General features: G+C 40.3%; 2 protein-coding genes and 1 long non-coding RNA gene across 8 annotated transcripts; 2 read left to right on the top strand and 1 right to left on the bottom strand.

Moving 5' to 3' along the window:
- The first annotated feature begins 790 nt into the window (after positions 1-790).
- On the top strand, positions 791-6358 carry LOC119692733. Of its 5 annotated transcripts, none has more exons than XR_007267327.1 (7): positions 792-1164; positions 1451-1579; positions 2085-2214; positions 4604-4768; positions 5366-5494; positions 5697-5826; positions 6172-6358. XR_007267327.1 is itself a non-coding variant. In XM_038114209.2 (5 exons), the coding sequence occupies exons 1-5, from the start codon at positions 994-996 to the stop codon at positions 6225-6227; spliced, it is 537 nt and encodes a 178-aa protein (XP_037970137.1). In that variant the 5' UTR covers positions 791-993; the 3' UTR covers positions 6228-6358. The 5 variants fall into 5 exon arrangements, 2 of the variants coding, with proteins under 2 accessions (XP_037970137.1, XP_037970138.2); XR_007267326.1 differs by having other exon boundaries at positions 793-1086; XR_007267328.1 differs by lacking the exon at positions 4604-4768 and having other exon boundaries at positions 791-1086.
- Positions 6359-10312: 3954 nt separating this feature from the next.
- Positions 10313-11702, top strand: LOC125489892. The gene is made up of 2 exons (XR_007267330.1): positions 10313-10631; positions 10978-11702. It is a non-coding gene; the product is annotated as an uncharacterized LOC125489892 (long non-coding RNA).
- Positions 11703-12923: 1221 nt separating this feature from the next.
- Positions 12924-17166, bottom strand: LOC119692904. Of its 2 annotated transcripts, XM_048627445.1 has the most exons (7): positions 16913-17166; positions 16409-16549; positions 15798-15905; positions 15288-15410; positions 14503-14697; positions 13635-13874; positions 12924-13404 (listed from the first exon to the last, which is right to left on the bottom strand). In XM_048627445.1, the coding sequence occupies exons 1-7, from the start codon at positions 16980-16982 to the stop codon at positions 13202-13204; spliced, it is 1080 nt and encodes a 359-aa protein (XP_048483402.1). In that variant the 5' UTR covers positions 16983-17166; the 3' UTR covers positions 12924-13201. The 2 variants fall into 2 exon arrangements, with proteins under 2 accessions (XP_048483402.1, XP_048483403.1); XM_048627446.1 differs by lacking the exon at positions 16409-16549 and having other exon boundaries at positions 16913-17156.
- Positions 17167-18015: the final 849 nt, after the last annotated feature.

Raw genomic sequence — 18015 nt, 5'->3', positions numbered from 1 at the left:
ATCGCCGCGCCGAGCCTCGAGTCGCGCGAATGGGAGCCTTAGTTCATAGACTATTTATCAAGAACATAGAGAAAATAACACAATAACACTATAGTCGTTTGCAATAGAATCCAACAATCATGTAAACAAATATGGCGGACTGACATTGACAGCGTATTGTTTATGCCCATAGTGATGTCATAGTGTTCTAATTAGATTAAATATATAAGCCATAGACTATAAAATAAAACTGATTATATATAAAAAAAAGTGTTTATTAAAACAAATTTAAATCTTCGTCTTCGTCATCATCACTATCAGAAGTGTCGCCGGTGACCGTAATTATAAATGGAACCACTGTGTCATCGCTTGCCGTGTCTAAAATGCCGTCGACCTTTTTCATTTCTTCCTCTTCCTTTTTTCGTTTTGGTTAATTATATTAAGCTCTTGTAATTTTTTTTATTGTATTCAAATAATATTAAATTAAAATAATTTATTAAATTAAAAATAAAAGATAACTTCAGATTACGAACAACACTAACTTTTCAATGACTTATAGAGTTCGATGAGTAAAAAACTAAGATGACAGCTTGTCAAATACTTCGAAATTTTTACGTTGCAAATGTTTTAACAAATTTAACTTATAAATACAAGTTAAATCGTGTTGAAGATAATGTGAAAACAATGGTGCGTTCGTTGAAATTAGACTATGTTCATAATTGATCGTCAAATGTATGTGATTACGGAGTAATCGTGACAATTTGGTTTGTTTACATGATTGTTGGATTCTATTGCAAACGACTATACGTTTATCAACGTTTATCAATAACATCTCGGGAATGTGCTCGGGAAAGTTTATTTTGTATTTCTATTGAATTTTATTTTATCACTACTCAAGTTAAACAGCAAATTTAATAGACAAACCTGCCACCGAAACCGAGCATGTAAACCTCAGAAAGCTATGTATTTCTTTACTGAGAGCCACGATGTGCGACGACTATTCTGAGAGACAAGATGTGCGACGACCGCCTGCCCCTGCCGCGGATGCAGCGCTGTCTCTGCACCGAGCTGAAGACAGGCTGCCTGATATGGGGCTGGACTCAATTGGTAGGCAAGATCTTCGATCCTCTTAGCGAATCGGTGACAAATTGTGGAGCTAAAGTTTGAACCCGTGGTCTGAGTAGCGTAAGTCCTAACTGCCCGGGGTGCGCTGGACTAATTTGAAAGATTATGGGATACGTAACCCGATAGAACTCCGTTCTCACCCTTCCTTTACTTTTGCATCCTTACATTATATTATCATATTTATATTAAATTTTATGATCTTGCCATTCTTAGACCATAATTATAACCATATTTAGCCAATCTAACAGCTGATAATATCCTACTTATGAACCTACCTTCAGTAAGATTATTTATCAAATGCCACTATGTTGTACTTGAATAATATTAAGCGCTAATTTCATCCCAGGTGCTAGCAATACTGGGTATCTCCACTCTGAGAAGTTACAGTGACAACGCATACCACCACTCCATAGTGTATCCCACTCTGGGAGTCGGAATAGTACTGAGTATCCTACTGCTGGTTGGACTGCATTCGGTAAGAAAACAAAACAGTTAAGAAGCAAAGATTGTTTTACGTTTTAACACCCGTAGGAAAGATGGGTGTTATAAGTTTAACGTGTCTTTGTCTGTATCTATGTGTGTATCTATCTGTGGTAGCGTAGCTCTCAAAGGGCTGAACTGATTTTCATTTTGCTTTTTAGGGTCATGTGTTAAAAACTCCCGATATTCAAATCTAAAAGTAGCGAAACTTGTAAACGGCTAAACCGATTTTGGTAAAATATGGGTAACATAACCTATGGCCCAAAAAAAACAAATCGAAAATAAATTTAGCCGTTTCGGAACTATGCTACCACAGATACACAGGCACGTTAAACATATAACACCCCTCTTTATCTCATCATCAAGACCCATCACGTCCCCACGTCTGGGCCACGGGTCTCCTTCCAATGAAGGAAGGGTTTTAGGCCTAGTCCACCACGCTGGCCTAGTGCGGGTTGGTGGTGAAAAGATTATACTTGTACCTAAACTTTTGTTTTCAGCACACAGCTCTGCTCGTACAAATATACTATTTCGTGTTCTTGTTCTTCGTTCTGCTATGCGTGATATCGTTTGTTCTGTTCGTGATTGATCGTGATGTTATCGCATCCATGTCCGTCGTGGTTACTGGTGGTACGTTAAATTATTCTACATAGTTCCTTTAACATCTGAAAAGACTTCTCTTTGCATAATATCAATATATAGGTAGTAGGTACCTAGCAATAGGTATAAAATATGTAGCACGTAACCTATTTTTTAATATTTTAATTACAGCTTATAACTTCATAGTGGTGGTGTATACTAGGAGTTGCTTCTACACCATGTATTATTAGTTATTTACCGAGAGATATAATATTTTTTTTTACTATACTGGTTTTTAAGTTGCCTTCTTCAATGTATTGACGCATTTTTTTGTGAAATATACTTTATATTTTTAATTATTTTTATAATTATTATTTTCTAATCTTTCCCAATCATGGGTAGGGTGACGAAGCTAAGTTTACATATTCTACATTTAATCTGAATCAAACACTTTGCCCACTGTTTAGTAATTGGCAATATATAGCGGGGTATGTGCTTCGATTATTTATATACCCGTAGGTGTGATAGATAGATGTGAAAGTGATGCAAATAATACATGTTCGAAACAGCACGGCTGTCCCATTTTAAAACACAGTAACAGCCATGAGACAAAATGTTCAGGAGAGCCAAAAAACGTTTTTGTACCTTCATTTCAATGCCCTGGTAAAACTATGATAGATATCTGAACAAATGTAAGCTTAAAAGAAGCGGCAGAACCTAGGCTTTATATACGTACAATACTATTTCATTTAAATATGACTAAAATTGTTGCTGTAATGCACAAAAGAAAACACTTACTAGGTTTTATATGGTTTTCTCACCCTAAAACCGCCCTCACTGACCATTTCATAACCTAGTAAGGGCCATTATTGTGTCATTTAAGACAAGTTAAGTATATTGAAATTGCAATAATTGCGTAATAATTTCATTTTTTATATGTTTGGGATCCTTCACATATTATAAATCCAATTTTGCAGCACTTTTACACGACGGCACTATAAGTAATAGCTGAAATACGGGCATATTTTTATGTTTGTTTTTTTGTTTTATGTAAATGAATTAAATAGCCATATTCAGAAGGCTCTAACATGAAAATTATTTATGGCTGCCTTCAATTAGACAATATTTCCTAAATTTCTATCTAAAAATCAGTTTTATAACTTGTTTTTTTTTTGTTTATGCAGGTCTCCTTTCTCGTTAGAACCTTTCTACTAGCCCTATTTGAAACTTTCTATAGCTTTTATAAAGAAGACAAAATTTACTTATGTTCTACTTTTAATTCAACTCTCTAGGTTTCATTGGTGCAAAGATACAGGTTCTGAAATGTCTGATATTTTGTTCGAAAAAAGTGTTAGTAATAATGTATGCCATTTGTGACTTACTAAAATTAACGGACGAAAATTGTCCTTTGCTGACCATTTCAAAACCTAGTAAGCGCCATTGACCATTTTAAAACCTAGTAAGTCATTTTCACTTACTGTGTTTTAAAATGGTTGGTGGCTCTTACTATGTTTTGAAATGGTTTTCGTGGCATTTTTGATTTCGCAGGGTGGAGTTACTAGGTTTTTAGAAATTTTATTTTCGTTTCTAAGCGGTTTTTTGATATTCTGACAATGCAGTTTTGTGCGGTATCGCCTAAAATAATGTATAAATCAAAGACCCGTTTTTTTTTAAAGTTGGCGGTTACTGTGTTTTGAAATGGGACAGCCGAGCATTACACAGTTTTATAATCAGCCTTTACTGGTGGATCAATGTCGTCGGGTGGATCATTAAAAGTAAGTGTAAGAGTAAATAATCCTGCTAGTAAGCACCTTCACAATCAAATCATCACAATCCTCATCATCATTATGCATCATCAGCCTACTGCTCTGGACAAAGGCCTTCTGAAGGAGTGTTACATTATAATTCAGCCATAAATATTGCCTAAAGCTCAGAATAAAACCTCTCTTAACCCATAAATTTAGCCCTGTCATTCTTCTTAGGTCTAATGCAGTTACCAAAGATAAATACAGTTTTTTTTCTTTTAAAATATGATAATTTATCAAAGACTACTATAATCAAACTATAATACATATTTATTTTGATAACGGACGTATAAATAGAAAATAAAATAGTTATTTTATCCAATCAGGTAATAAATTTGTATAAGTTCCTACTTATTAGCTTAAGCTATGTGCAAATGGATTACTCATAATGTGATATTTTATCTCGTGTTCATCTTCCATCATCTCCTTAAAAAATCCCGTGGGAATTATTTGAACCCCAATATTTGGATTCAAAAACCCATCCAAAAGCCAATTACTCTATAATTTTATGTAAATACATAATTTTTGTCGATTTTCCGCGATACAGAATCATGTTGCTTATCTCACAAACTTTCTCATCAATAGACCTACATTAATTTTGTTTCTATTTAAGATTTTTAATTAAAATATTTTAGCCCATAACCATCGCCGATACACCTACCCATACCTATTGTTGAGCTGACACTGTAGTGTGAGAAGCAGTCATCATGTGTGACGACCACCTGCCCTTACCCCGTGTTAGCGACTGCATATGCACGGACCTCAAAATGGGCTGCATCATCTTCGGCTGGATCAGCCTGGTGAGTACAGATGACCTACCAGCGACTGTCACCGGAGTACAATTTCTCCCTTTATAAGCCAGTCGCTAAGCCTAGTCAGAGGCCTTCGGGCAGCTTGAAAACATCGGACAGTCGGGTTGCCCACTTACCCGACAACTCTCTCAACAGTCTCAACACCAGCTTGCTTGTGTTGGTATCCACCGACCCGCACTATACCAGCGTGGTGAGCTAGACCTAAAACCCTTCCTTCATTGGAAGGAGACCCGTGCCCCAGCAGTGGGCACGTGATAGGTCGTGATGAAGCCAGCCATGGAAGTGACGGTCGTTGACGGTCGTTGACGGTCGAATGGCGTAGTGGTTAGTGACCCTGACTGCTATGCCGAAGGTCCCGGGTTCGATTCCCGGCTGTGGCAGATATTTGTTTAAATACAGATATTTGTACTCGGGTCTTGGGTGTTGATATTTATAATTAATATGTATCTATCTATGTATTTGTGTAGATATATCAGCTGTCCGATACCCATAACACAGGTTCTGCCTAGCTTGGGGTCGGATGGCCGTGTGTAAGATTGTCCCCACATATTATTATTATAAGTAAGTTTCTAACATTATTTCTAGATATGTTCCATCATTGGCGTGGGAACACTGAACTTGTACCACCATGACGAACACTACGACGGCGTGATATACCCCACCCTGGGCACGGGGATAGTGTTGTCAATAATACTCTTGATTGGGCTTCATGCTGTAAGTATACGTAACAGTCAACCAATAGCGAAGCGTCCGTAGTCGAGCTAGCTTCAGTGATCGTAACTGATCAGTTTCAGCCAGATCGGTTCAGCCGTTCTTGAGTGACTTTCTTTAATAAAATACCTACATGTACATAATTATATTATATATACGTATAAATTGTTTTAGTTCTTGTCTAATGCGGGTCTGTTATTTTCAGGACATTCCAATATTAGTACAAATATATTATTTCATTATCCTCATCAGTATCATATTGATGATCATATCGTTTATCGTGTATCTGATACGCGGCCGGATCTGGGGTGCAGTATCTTTCATCATTGCGTGTAGTGAGTATTTTTCTTACATTTACTAAATTAAATAGGTAAGTATTTATTGTGATAGATGAATGAGCTGAATCACTAATTGCAAAAAGCGCACATTTAGTACTTTGGTACTCAAATAGCTTTTTTACATAAATGTGGTCTGCAAGGTTATGCCTACATTTTCTGCAAATCGGGCGCCTGCAGAAAAAAAAACGTTTTCCTTAGTAAAAAAATCACGTGACAACAAAGTTTCTATGGAAAATATTTTTTTATTTTCATGAATTTTCAAAACTCGTAGATACAGAATATAAGACACATGGTGTCATGAAACCCGTGTTTAACCTAACTTTTACCTACCTTTTGTTTCAGTTTTTTACTTCGTGGTAGTGATATATACGAGGAGCTGTTTTTACTCAATGATGTAAAATTGAACGCGAAATGCGAGCCTTGGACTTCAAAATTTACTTAATATCAAAATGTTTTTTAGTTATTGTTTTTAATTTATGATTGCGTTTGTAGAGTTATACCTAATATGAATAAATTGTATTTTTTTTTATTGTGTGTTATCATTTGGTGGCTGCTGCTCATAATAATATGTGAGTCGAAATACCTAAGGTGCTCCGCCCACTACACGAGAGTCGAGGCGGCGGCGGCGGCGGCGCGGCGGCGGCGGCGACAAAGAAGCGCGCCTTCCCTATCTATTCTATATGCGAGCCCAGTTCCAGTTCCACGCTCACAGAAGTCGAAAGGAAAAGAAAACTTCTTGATTAAAAAATCTTACAAATTAAAAATGCTGAATCCCTCTCAGTTTATTCCTCTTCCTCCGCCATTTTGTTGTTGCTGGAGAGCATCTCGTAACAACAGCAATACAGCGACGCAGTACACTGTGAAATCAAATCAAATCAAATCAAATCAAAATCATTTATTGCAAAGAATGTGGTCACAATAAGCTGGTTTACAATAATCAGTGAAAATCATTGAGACATAATAATCATAGTGTAACGAGCCGTTACCAAACCATCCACCGCACCTACTCACATTCCGAAGCCGCAAGAGCGCCCGCAAGACGAGGTGGGGCACCACACAGACGACTCCGGAGAATACAAGGGGCGCGGGGCGACCCGCCTATAAATAGCCGTCAGACTGCCGCCCGGGCACCATTCGTCACCTCCTGCTCCGGCGAGTGATCAGTCCGTTCCCGATATCCTTCCCTGCACCTCTATCTATCTAAGTATCTATTCACGCACACTGTTCTCACTACACCGTCCTCCCTACGCTGTGGGTCGCCTACTAGCGGATCGAGGTTCCCCGGAATACACGGACGCCTGGGTCGCCTAGTTTAAAGCGGCCGTGTACCGAACTATACAATCGCTGAACACACACCGGCCCTCAGCCACACGTTCTTATCAACACAACTACACTCCACAAATCCTGGAACAAATCCACACGTACCACCGGTATTCGCCCGACCTCCTGTACCCTGTATTCCTTCCCTTTATTAAGATAGGAACATCCGCGTTGGCCCCTTCAGGGCCCGATCAATATAAATATCGATAACTGTGATAAGTATTTGTGCATTTGTGTAGTGTGGTTAATATTAAGTACATAAGCTGTAAGTACCCTAGATACATAAGTTAACCTGGTTGTAAATAAAGCGGGTCCAGTGCCGCCTGAATTGTGTTACACTAATTAATCGGCATTATTAATTCTCACCCCGTACACCTACCGAGGTTATTTCCCTCCAGGGGCCTCAGGATCAAGATCAGGATAGCTAGGACCGCTTCACGGTCATTGTAGATCCCCCAGGTGACCAGGCATTCCTTCAGAGGCCCGGCACCAAGTTGAGCTAGCCCAAGACCGCTTCCCGGTACATATTAATTGAGAGTTATTAGGTAGGTACCAGCCCTAAGCACTAGGAACATTAGTCATAAGGGTAAGTATCACATTACAATATAGCACCCAACCCCTACTCTCGGGGGAGGCCAGGCAGGTCGATTCGCCCAGGGGTCGCTCCCCGGTGATCCAGACCAGCTCCTGCTGAGCTGCTACATTACATTTGGCGCCCAACGTAAAATCCACTAATTCTCATCAATATTTAATATTATTTAGCCCCCCGTAATAAATCATAAATCACTAGAAATAACCAACCGACCGACTAACCGTTCAACTTAACTATCTACCCGCGTAATTGTTCTAAAAATAGACCGACAACCGACCGACCGACCCCGTTTAACAAAAATTACAATTCAAAAGTAAAGAACAGATAATTTTTTGTTGGTCATTTTTATTTAAGTTATAGTAACCGATTACAAACTGGCCCCGTTTTATAGTAGGTAAATATACAGCATCAAATGCCAACTTCTTGGATTTATAACCTTAGTAAAGAGGAATTAATAAGGGAAAGTAGGGAGAGGAAACTACCGACCGTAAATTTAACCGTAGACAAGCTGAGGAAGCAGCTGTCCGACCACATCAGAGAAGAAGAGGAGGAGACCTTCGAGATGACATCCGAAGACCAGACCAGAACCGCGAGCCAGCTGAACCTGTCGTCCATCGTGAGGGAATGGAATATATCGTTCGACACCGCATGCGACCCGGTTGAGTTCATCGAGCGTTTGGATGAACTGACGTCGTCAGGTGACGTCCCGCAGGACCGATTACTCCAGGTACTACCTAAAGTACTAAGAGGTAAACCGCTGTTATGGTACAGGAACAACTCTGACAACTGGAAAAAGTGGGAGGACTTCCTAGAAGAATTCAAACTCTTTTTCTACCCGGCGGGATACGAGAAGAACCTGCTCGAAATGATCATCGCACGAAAACAACACCACCGTGAATCTTTCGTCAATTACCTGACCGACATACAAACCCTGATGAGAAGGTACGGAAAAATGACCAAAACCGAAAAAGAAGAAAGAGTGTACGAAAACATGAACGCGAGTTACAAGTACTACATCAAGAAGCAAGACTTCACCAGCCTCGGGGAATTAATCAAACAGGCAGCCGAGTACGAACAGATCACAGAAGAATCTTCATCTCAACAGTGGAATCACCGACCAGACCGACACCAGCAGACACCAAAAACTAATCCTGAAAGATCACCAGAACCGCGTAGAATTCACGAAAAATACGACAAGACCACATGCTGTTGGAACTGCGGCAAAGCAGGCCACTCACACAAGGAATGCCGGGGCAGGCAAGTACTGTTCTGTAGCCAATGCGGAGTCCTCGGGAGACTAACGCGCAACTGCTGCAGAAGAGAAAGCAAGTTCGGAGACACGAACATAACCGCCGAAGAAACCCAACCGGAATATCGAATCTTCGAAAACGTAAAAATAGGGAACATCACATACCGAGCTCTAATCGACACAGGCTCCACCAGATCTTACATCAGTAGAAACATTTATGAAGAGAACTCGAAAAACGCCGACACTGAAAAAGTCACAGGGATGCGAGTAACCGCCGCTGATGGCAGAGTCATGGACGTGAAACTCAAAATAGACCCAGAAATCGAGATACGGCAGAGAAAATTAACACACGAACTCTTCGTACTACCAGCTTATTCACCACCAAACCTAGTTATCATAGGGATAGACCTACTAAGAAAAGCAGGAGCCACAATAGTCTGGCACAACAACACCGAAAATACACCGAAAGTCACCGAAGTCGTCGCACCAGAATCAACGCCACCAGACAATAATATAATCAAAATCCCAAGAAAGTCAAAATCCTGCAAGCAAAAGAAAAAACATAACCAACAACATCCACCAAGATATCCCGACACAGCTCCAATCCAGGAACGAAAAGGATGGTTCGAGAGGAAAATGACCGAAACCCGAAAATCACCTGAAAATGACCCAACATTCACAATCAAAAACGGCTCACTCCATAAACGAATTGTAAATCCGAGGTACGGGGTCAAGATCAATGCACAATCGCAGTGGAAATTATGCGTTCCGACATTGAAGAGAAGGTCGATTATCGAACAACACCTTAACGAACCGACAACAACAGGTTACCGAAGCACGGGAAAAATCCTAAAAAGCATTGCCGAAACATATTACTGGCCCGGGATGTACAAAGATGTTCTTCATCATATGAATAAGTACAAAGAACGACTAAAATCATCGTCATCAAACTCGCCGCAACCAAATTCCACCGAACCGAAGCAGTAATAACCTACCGACGACGTCATCACCCATCGCCAGATGTGCCTAGCCGCAGTACTCATGCGATGCCGAACGAACCGATTATTCCAAACCTACCCTCAATCATCAACATAATGAAGATTGAAGACAAATAGCCGTAAAAAGTTAAAACATTTGTATATTCATCCCGTACCGTACCGTATAAACCTTATTATGTACAATTTGTAATTTAATTATAAATATACAACCGAAAAACCCCAACCTATATTGAAAATATAGAAATAGGTAAAAATGTAAACGCAAATGCACACATTTTACACCGTCCGTCCGTAGTATAATATAATACTAGTAAATAATAGACACACAGACATGTTAAACTTATAACATCCACCTTTTTGCATCCAAGTCACAAGCAAAATGTAGCTCAGACTTAGAATAAGGATTGTAATGTTTTTGAACGCAGCCCAATACGTTACTCTGTGAACGTACACAGGTTAGAATTTTAGTTGTCAAGTGTCAAACCGACCGAGTAAATTTCAGCGCAAGGGCACATGCCGTATAAATATTAAATTTTAATTTATTTGTAATGAAAATACCGAAAAGCTGAAACCGTATACCTAATGTAATTACCAGGAAAATGCATATCAGTACTCAATAAGTTGTACATACATAGCCTACAATGTAAGTAAATCCAACCATGCATTTTATCATTGCTCATGTCTTGTAAAAACAAAATATTCACATCTTTTATGGAGAAAAGAATCCCGAATATAATATACCGTTTCCGTCCGAATTTACCGGCACCAAGCAGGGATGAAATGCTCATGGACAATACCGTGTAATCTTTTTTCCAACGTTAATAATATTATAAATATAAATTAACCTGAAACAAATGTCTTAGTAAATAAAATGTATCCTGAATCCAGATGATAAAGTAGGAACCTGTTGTAAACAAATGCACCAGTACATGCACCTTTCTCTTGATTTTTTCTTGTATGTATCTACATAACCTGTGAATTTTTACCAGGTAAAAATTCTCCTGCTGAGGGGGGAGAATGTAACGAGCCGTTACCAAACCATCCACCGCACCTACTCACATTCCGAAGCCGCAAGAGCGCCCGCAAGACGAGGTGGGGCACCACACAGACGACTCCGGAGAATACAAGGGGCGCGGGGCGACCCGCCTATAAATAGCCGTCAGACTGCCGCCCGGGCACCATTCGTCACCTCCTGCTCCGGCGAGTGATCAGTCCGTTCCCGATATCCTTCCCTGCACCTCTATCTATCTAAGTATCTATTCACGCACACTGTTCTCACTACACCGTCCTCCCTACGCTGTGGGTCGCCTACTAGCGGATCGAGGTTCCCCGGAATACACGGACGCCTGGGTCGCCTAGTTTAAAGCGGCCGTGTACCGAACTATACAATCGCTGAACACACACCGGCCCTCAGCCACACGTTCTTATCAACACAACTACACTCCACAAATCCTGGAACAAATCCACACGTACCACCGGTATTCGCCCGACCTCCTGTACCCTGTATTCCTTCCCTTTATTAAGATAGGAACATCCGCGTTGGCCCCTTCAGGGCCCGATCAATATAAATATCGATAACTGTGATAAGTATTTGTGCATTTGTGTAGTGTGGTTAATATTAAGTACATAAGCTGTAAGTACCCTAGATACATAAGTTAACCTGGTTGTAAATAAAGCGGGTCCAGTGCCGCCTGAATTGTGTTACACTAATTAATCGGCATTATTAATTCTCACCCCGTACACCTACCGAGGTTATTTCCCTCCAGGGGCCTCAGGATCAAGATCAGGATAGCTAGGACCGCTTCACGGTCATTGTAGATCCCCCAGGTGACCAGGCATTCCTTCAGAGGCCCGGCACCAAGTTGAGCTAGCCCAAGACCGCTTCCCGGTACATATTAATTGAGAGTTATTAGGTAGGTACCAGCCCTAAGCACTAGGAACATTAGTCATAAGGGTAAGTATCACATTACAATATAGCACCCAACCCCTACTCTCGGGGGAGGCCAGGCAGGTCGATTCGCCCAGGGGTCGCTCCCCGGTGATCCAGACCAGCTCCTGCTGAGCTGCTACATTACAATAGTGAAAGTACAGCACATTCTGTCAAATTTAGACATGCAACATTACAAATTAAAATATTAGTATAGTAGAATAAGCACTTTTACAGATACGACCCTTTTTACGCAGTTCCTTTTCGGTTTTGAAAACATGTTCAGTTTGTGCGGCGCGGAGGCTTCGAGGCCAAAAGCAATATCCTTAGAATATACCTATAACTTACTCACGTAAATATAGTTAGCCCTCAAAATATTAAGGAGGCCTATACCTACATAATTACATTTTAGGTATTGAGTCGTATGGCCCATTTTGTTTGTATTCATGATACCTCGGGATACCTACCTCTGTCAGTCTTGGAGTTCCATGGAGTATCTTCGGATTCCATCACCAGGTCACCCAAATTCAACAGCATGTAAGTAATTACGTAAGACACCTTTTCCAACTGTTGCTCCCAGCTCAGGTACTCATCGATAGTCAGACCTAGGTCAGTAACAGTTGGAGAGAATGGAACCACTCCACCGTCAAATGTAAAAAACTGGTGGTACAGACAGGATAAAAGTCTTGAACTACCTATAATTATGGACTGGCACTTTTTGGGGTTGACGGAAATGTCGAAGTTCTATGACCACCTTAGTATCTCGTCAAGATCACCATGCACCCCAGTAATGCCAGCATCTAGTTCGACAATATTAACAGGGCTCTAAATCTGTAAAGTCTTCAGCATACAATACAAGTGATAGGAGCAGTGAAGATTAGACGTGACGGTGTTTATAAAAGTAGAAAAATGCAAAGGAGAGAGTATACCACCTTGAGGAACACCAGTATATGACTTCGGAAATATAGCTGTACTACTGTACCTTCGTAAACTGAATAAAATGCTGCGTTAGGGTTAATCGCATCTAATTTATTTTTTTACTTTTATATCAGTCAATATGTAAATATACTCGTATATTTTCGGGAACGTTCTAACTGTTCCCTTTAATTCAATTCATTTTCTTTGTTCACAGATGTCGCCTCCAATATGCAGAATGTTAGTAAATGTAAGTAGAATACAAATCTACACCACGGTCCACGACACTACCTTCACTTGGATCGAAAACACACAATACAAAAAGAGAACTTGACTATTCTTATTTTTACAATCTTCTAGCAGGCTACGGCTTAATTTTGTAACGCGTGTATTTGGTACAGATCGTCGTCACACAGCAGACTCTTGGGGTCTTTCTCGCAGATGAAATAGAACCTGCGGTCGCACCAGACGTCGTTGAGCTTTCCATTTCTGAACATGGATCCACAATACTCCCCGGGCGGCGCGTTGTCCGGGCCGGCCCACACTTCGTACGTTGTGTTCTGTATCGTCTCTCCTGGAAAGGAATTTCATCATGGATTTAATGTGTCGTCGTCATCAGACGGTAGTTTGACTACTGCGGCGTCTTATAAAAAACCAGACCACTTTGTCCTCGGCAGTTGGCCATTAAATAAGCCGCTATTTATCATTTAATTCTTTCCACTTCTAACTGAGTACATAGCATTAGATACTTGGCAAAACCTCACTATCCAGAGACACCCTCTGACTTCAAGAACCACAACGTACCATGAATAGTTCTCCAGACGCCGCGCTCGCCGTAATCCTGGAACCCCAAGTGAGCCAGGTCCAGCTCCAAGGTACCTCCTTCAGGGGGGAACAGGGTGGTCAAGTACTTCGCCTCGGCGTCGCTGTTGATGATGGCCAGGTGCGCCCCCTCCGCGGCGCAGGTCATGAAGGCACGTGTCCAGTTGCGCCGCACCTGGTGGAACTTGTAGCAGCTGCCGGTGCGACGGTTCAGCTTGTATTCTGAAATGAAACAATTATAAGTGTATTAATCAAGTTTTGACTGTGTGGGATAGGTGAATCTAAGGATTTTGGTCAGCAGATGTCTGAGTAGGAACCGTTTCATTCTTGGGCTTTTCAGCCAACCCTAGAGGGCACCCTTAACTCATCCTTTCCATGTTCGCAATCTTAATTGAGCTATGCCGTCTGCCAATTTCATTTTTGATTTCCCTCACTCATGGCCTGTTATCTAGGTACATTATTATAAATTGTTATTTGTGTTATTTTTAGTCAATAAAGTAGTATTCTATTCTATTCTATTCTATTCTATTATCAGCCCGTAATATTCAACTGCTGAACTTATAGGCCTCTTCCACAGAGCGCCACAAATGTCCGTTTACCGAGCAAGATTGTCTGATGCGATTGATGACCAAAGTTTCACTAACGTCATAATTAGTACCTTCAGCCTCAGTTTCATCATACTCGGTTAGATCATAACAAGGGATTAGTTCATCAATTATACATTCATATTAAATTCTTGACAGATGTGTCAAAAGTCAACAACCAATCCCTGGTTATGGTCTGACCGAGTATGATGAAACTGGGCCTCAGTCTTCTCATCCAGCCAGCCACAAAAAGCCTTCAACCTCACCATGATCGACAGTCCCGCACTCATTGAGCAGCATGCGCTGGTCGTACTGCTTGTAGCAGACGTAGGGGAAGTGGTCCCAGCAGGGCACGTCGGCCAGCCGTCCGTCGGCGTAGAGGACGGTGCACTGCTCGCTGCCCCCCGCGTTGTCCGGCTCGTTGCATGCCCACTCGTGTTGCAGCTTCCAGAGAGGCACGCCTTTAGAGAGGGTAATAAGATATTTATATTTATTGATAAATAACAACAAGACAATCTAGTAAAGTGTAAATGGATAGAATAATATTTAGTCGTACACAACAGGAAAATAAGTTGCATAACTTATCCTAATCCTAACTAATATTATAAATGCGAAAGTAACTGTGTCTGTCTGTCTGTCTGTCTGTCTGTCTGTTACTCTTTCACGCCAAAACTACTGAACGGATTTGAATGAAATTTGGTATACATATGGTCTAGACCCTGGGAAAGAACATAGGCTACTTTTTATCCCGGAATTCCCACGGGAAAACTTTTTAAGGCGAAGCGAAGCGCGCGGGAACAGCTAGTAAACTATAACACTTAGGTATAAAAATGGCGGTCTTATCGCTTGTAAGTGTAAGTGAAATTAAACCCGCGGAGCGAATAGTTTAGAATGACCCCCTAAAGTCACCCCCTTTCGGCATACCTAGTATACCACTTTTGCAACTAATAGGTACCTCTATAGGTACATATTAAAATTTTACATATATGCCTTGATTATTGAGCAGTAAGATTTAATGACCATAAAGAAGTAACTAAAGCCGATATCTCACCCTCGATAGTGTAGAAGTCTCCCTTGGAGAAGGTGGCATGGATGCCGGTGAATACGGGCCGGCCGCCGAACGAGCTCAGAGTTGATGTGAAATCTTTGTTGATTGGAGACGCTAAAGTGCCACCTGAAAATCATTGAAAAAAAAAAATGATAACAGTCAAACGAACTGATACAAAATCTACATCGTGTCACGAACCTAAAATACTTCTTTCGCTTCCTCTACATTCATAAGTCTACTCGTACACAGTCAGGTTTCGGAAACTCTATATAATATGGATTTTCTTGAGTATATCGCTTAGTTGGTCGACATACTTTCGCCTAGGACGTCCTAGGGGACGTCACCATTCAGGACACAACCATTCATCTATGAGGAATGACTTTTCAATAGCCACACATCCTCGGTTTGTGTGGTCATCACCGAGGGTACAAACCGAGCATTGGATTGCGTTCTAGCAAACCCGAGGCATGCCACAGTCACATGAGACAGGTGGATATTAATCAGTAAAGGTACCTTCAAGATGGCAGCGCAGCCGGGCCTCGGGCCAGGCGGCGGGCACGCGGTGGTACTTCAGCCAGCCCTCCACGGCGGGGTGGTACTGGTAGTCGCAGCGGAAACTTGCTGAAACATGTCGTGCGGAATATTTTGTAATACACTCCACGGGCAATGAAAAGGTTCCACTGAGAAAAACACCAAATTACTCCTAAACGGAAAATGCTAGCTTAATGAAATACATAGCATCAGGATATTACCAACTAAAAACAATAATATTTTGTTCAAACTCTTAATGAAATGTTTGAAAAAATTGGGGTCGTTTGGTGTCGGCATTTTGTGAGTGGAACTTTTACATTGCCCGTGAGTGTATTAATATTATTATGATGATCCTTATCCTTCCTGAGTCTCGTAGTGTTCGGTCAACGTGACTGCGGGCTTCTCTCGTATGACTAAAATAGCCTAAGTTATTTGAGAAGTACCGAAAAAGTGTAGCTTGTTCTAAGTTATTCAAGACCACCATTAATAACACCAATATTTTGGAATGATTCCTACAAAAACTCATGTACCTACCACAACACAAGTCAAGGAAAATGAACTAAAATTGGCAGCAAAAAAGTTCTGTAATTTACCTCCTACCGGCTTTGCGTTTTCATAAACTTCGATCCTTAAATTGTGGCTTTGGAGGTAGGCCCAGGCCTCGGCACAATGTTTCTCTATGGAGACTGCGCTCTCATAGGAGTATGTGAACATCCTGTACCATGCTTTGAACTCTGAAATATGCATCACCATTGCTATAGCCATATTGAATGCTTGTTCAAAAATTATCGCTGTATCATTATGACATCAGCCAATACACATCCCCTGTTGGTCATATTGTATATTACAGAGATCCAGATTTGGTCCAGACAGATTTTATCTTATGGATTTGTAAGTTTACTTTAAGTTTCCATATGTTGGAAATAAAATAAAATATATATTTTCAGTAAGTAAATACTTACTTAATAACTTTACACTATGATAAAAGGGTGGTCTTGAATATTATTGCAGCTTTTTCAGGTATCTATAGGTACATAACTTCAATTTAACTTATATTTTTGACAAAACAAAAAGATAAACATCAACAATTTACTCACGAGTAGCCGAATCACTGTACACTAGGACACACGACAACATGCACAGGCACAACAGTGTTTGAGTCCCCATCACTTGCGTCTCAATGTATCTCTGTTCTTATTCACTATGTTTAAATCTAAAGATCGCTTAGGAAGAGGCCTACGTCCAGCAGTGGACTGCTATAGGCCGATGATGTTGATGATGATGACTGGTTTTGAACACAGTATCGTGTGTTGTCGGTCAAGTTTGATATGATACTGACGAGCAGGATCGCGTAGTGCGAGTATCATTGACTCACTTCATTTACGACTGGTCAAGAGCAAGTCAGATGAAAATTAATTTAAATAATTATTCTTTTATCCCAAACTTCATGTTCATTTAATAAAAAATAGGTGAACCATAAACTTGTCTTGAATTGTGTTGTAATAAAATTTGTAGGTATTACGTAGATACTTGATTTAATTAGTTGAATAAACTTTGTTTACAAGTCACTGTTTGCTATGGAGAGTACTTTATTTTCACGAGTATCAAAAGTCGAGTCATTTAAAAAGTGGTTCAGAATGACAAACTATGCATAAAGGCTAGTTAAAATTAAAACAATAAACACTTTTTCACTGTCACATCTGTATTCTGTATATTCATAAGTATAACTCGGTATCTGAACAATGTATGGTGTATGGTATAATATGGGTGTTATTCTGGTATCACAATCAAAGCTCATATATCAGAACGGGACGGCAGACACAAAGCTGCGTTGAAAGCGTTTTCCGTTTCCCTCACTCCCGGCGGAACACTAAAGCGATAAATTAAATAATATTCCGGTTTTCCCGGTGGCAGCAGGAGGATAAAATTCCAAAATATTTTGTACGATCTGCTTTTAAGGAAGCCACTCTGCATGATTCGTTCGATTTGAGAAATGTAATATTTCTAGTCGAATTCTTCATCAGTACTTATTTTGAATTTAGTGATCTGTAATTTATGCTAAGTACCTACTTGCTAGTAAGCTTATTTTACGGAAGGTTAACGATAAATATTGTGCATTTTTTATTGTCTGTAACTATAATTATTTTGTAAGTACGTTAAACTTAAGCAAAGTTGAAAAAAATATACTCCATTTTAGATA

The sequence above is a fragment of the Plutella xylostella genome, chromosome 18 (assembly GCF_932276165.1).
Source record: "Plutella xylostella chromosome 18, ilPluXylo3.1, whole genome shotgun sequence".
Classification (NCBI taxonomy): Eukaryota; Metazoa; Arthropoda; class Insecta; order Lepidoptera; family Plutellidae; genus Plutella; species Plutella xylostella.
This window is presented reverse-complemented; position numbering and strand designations above follow the sequence as displayed.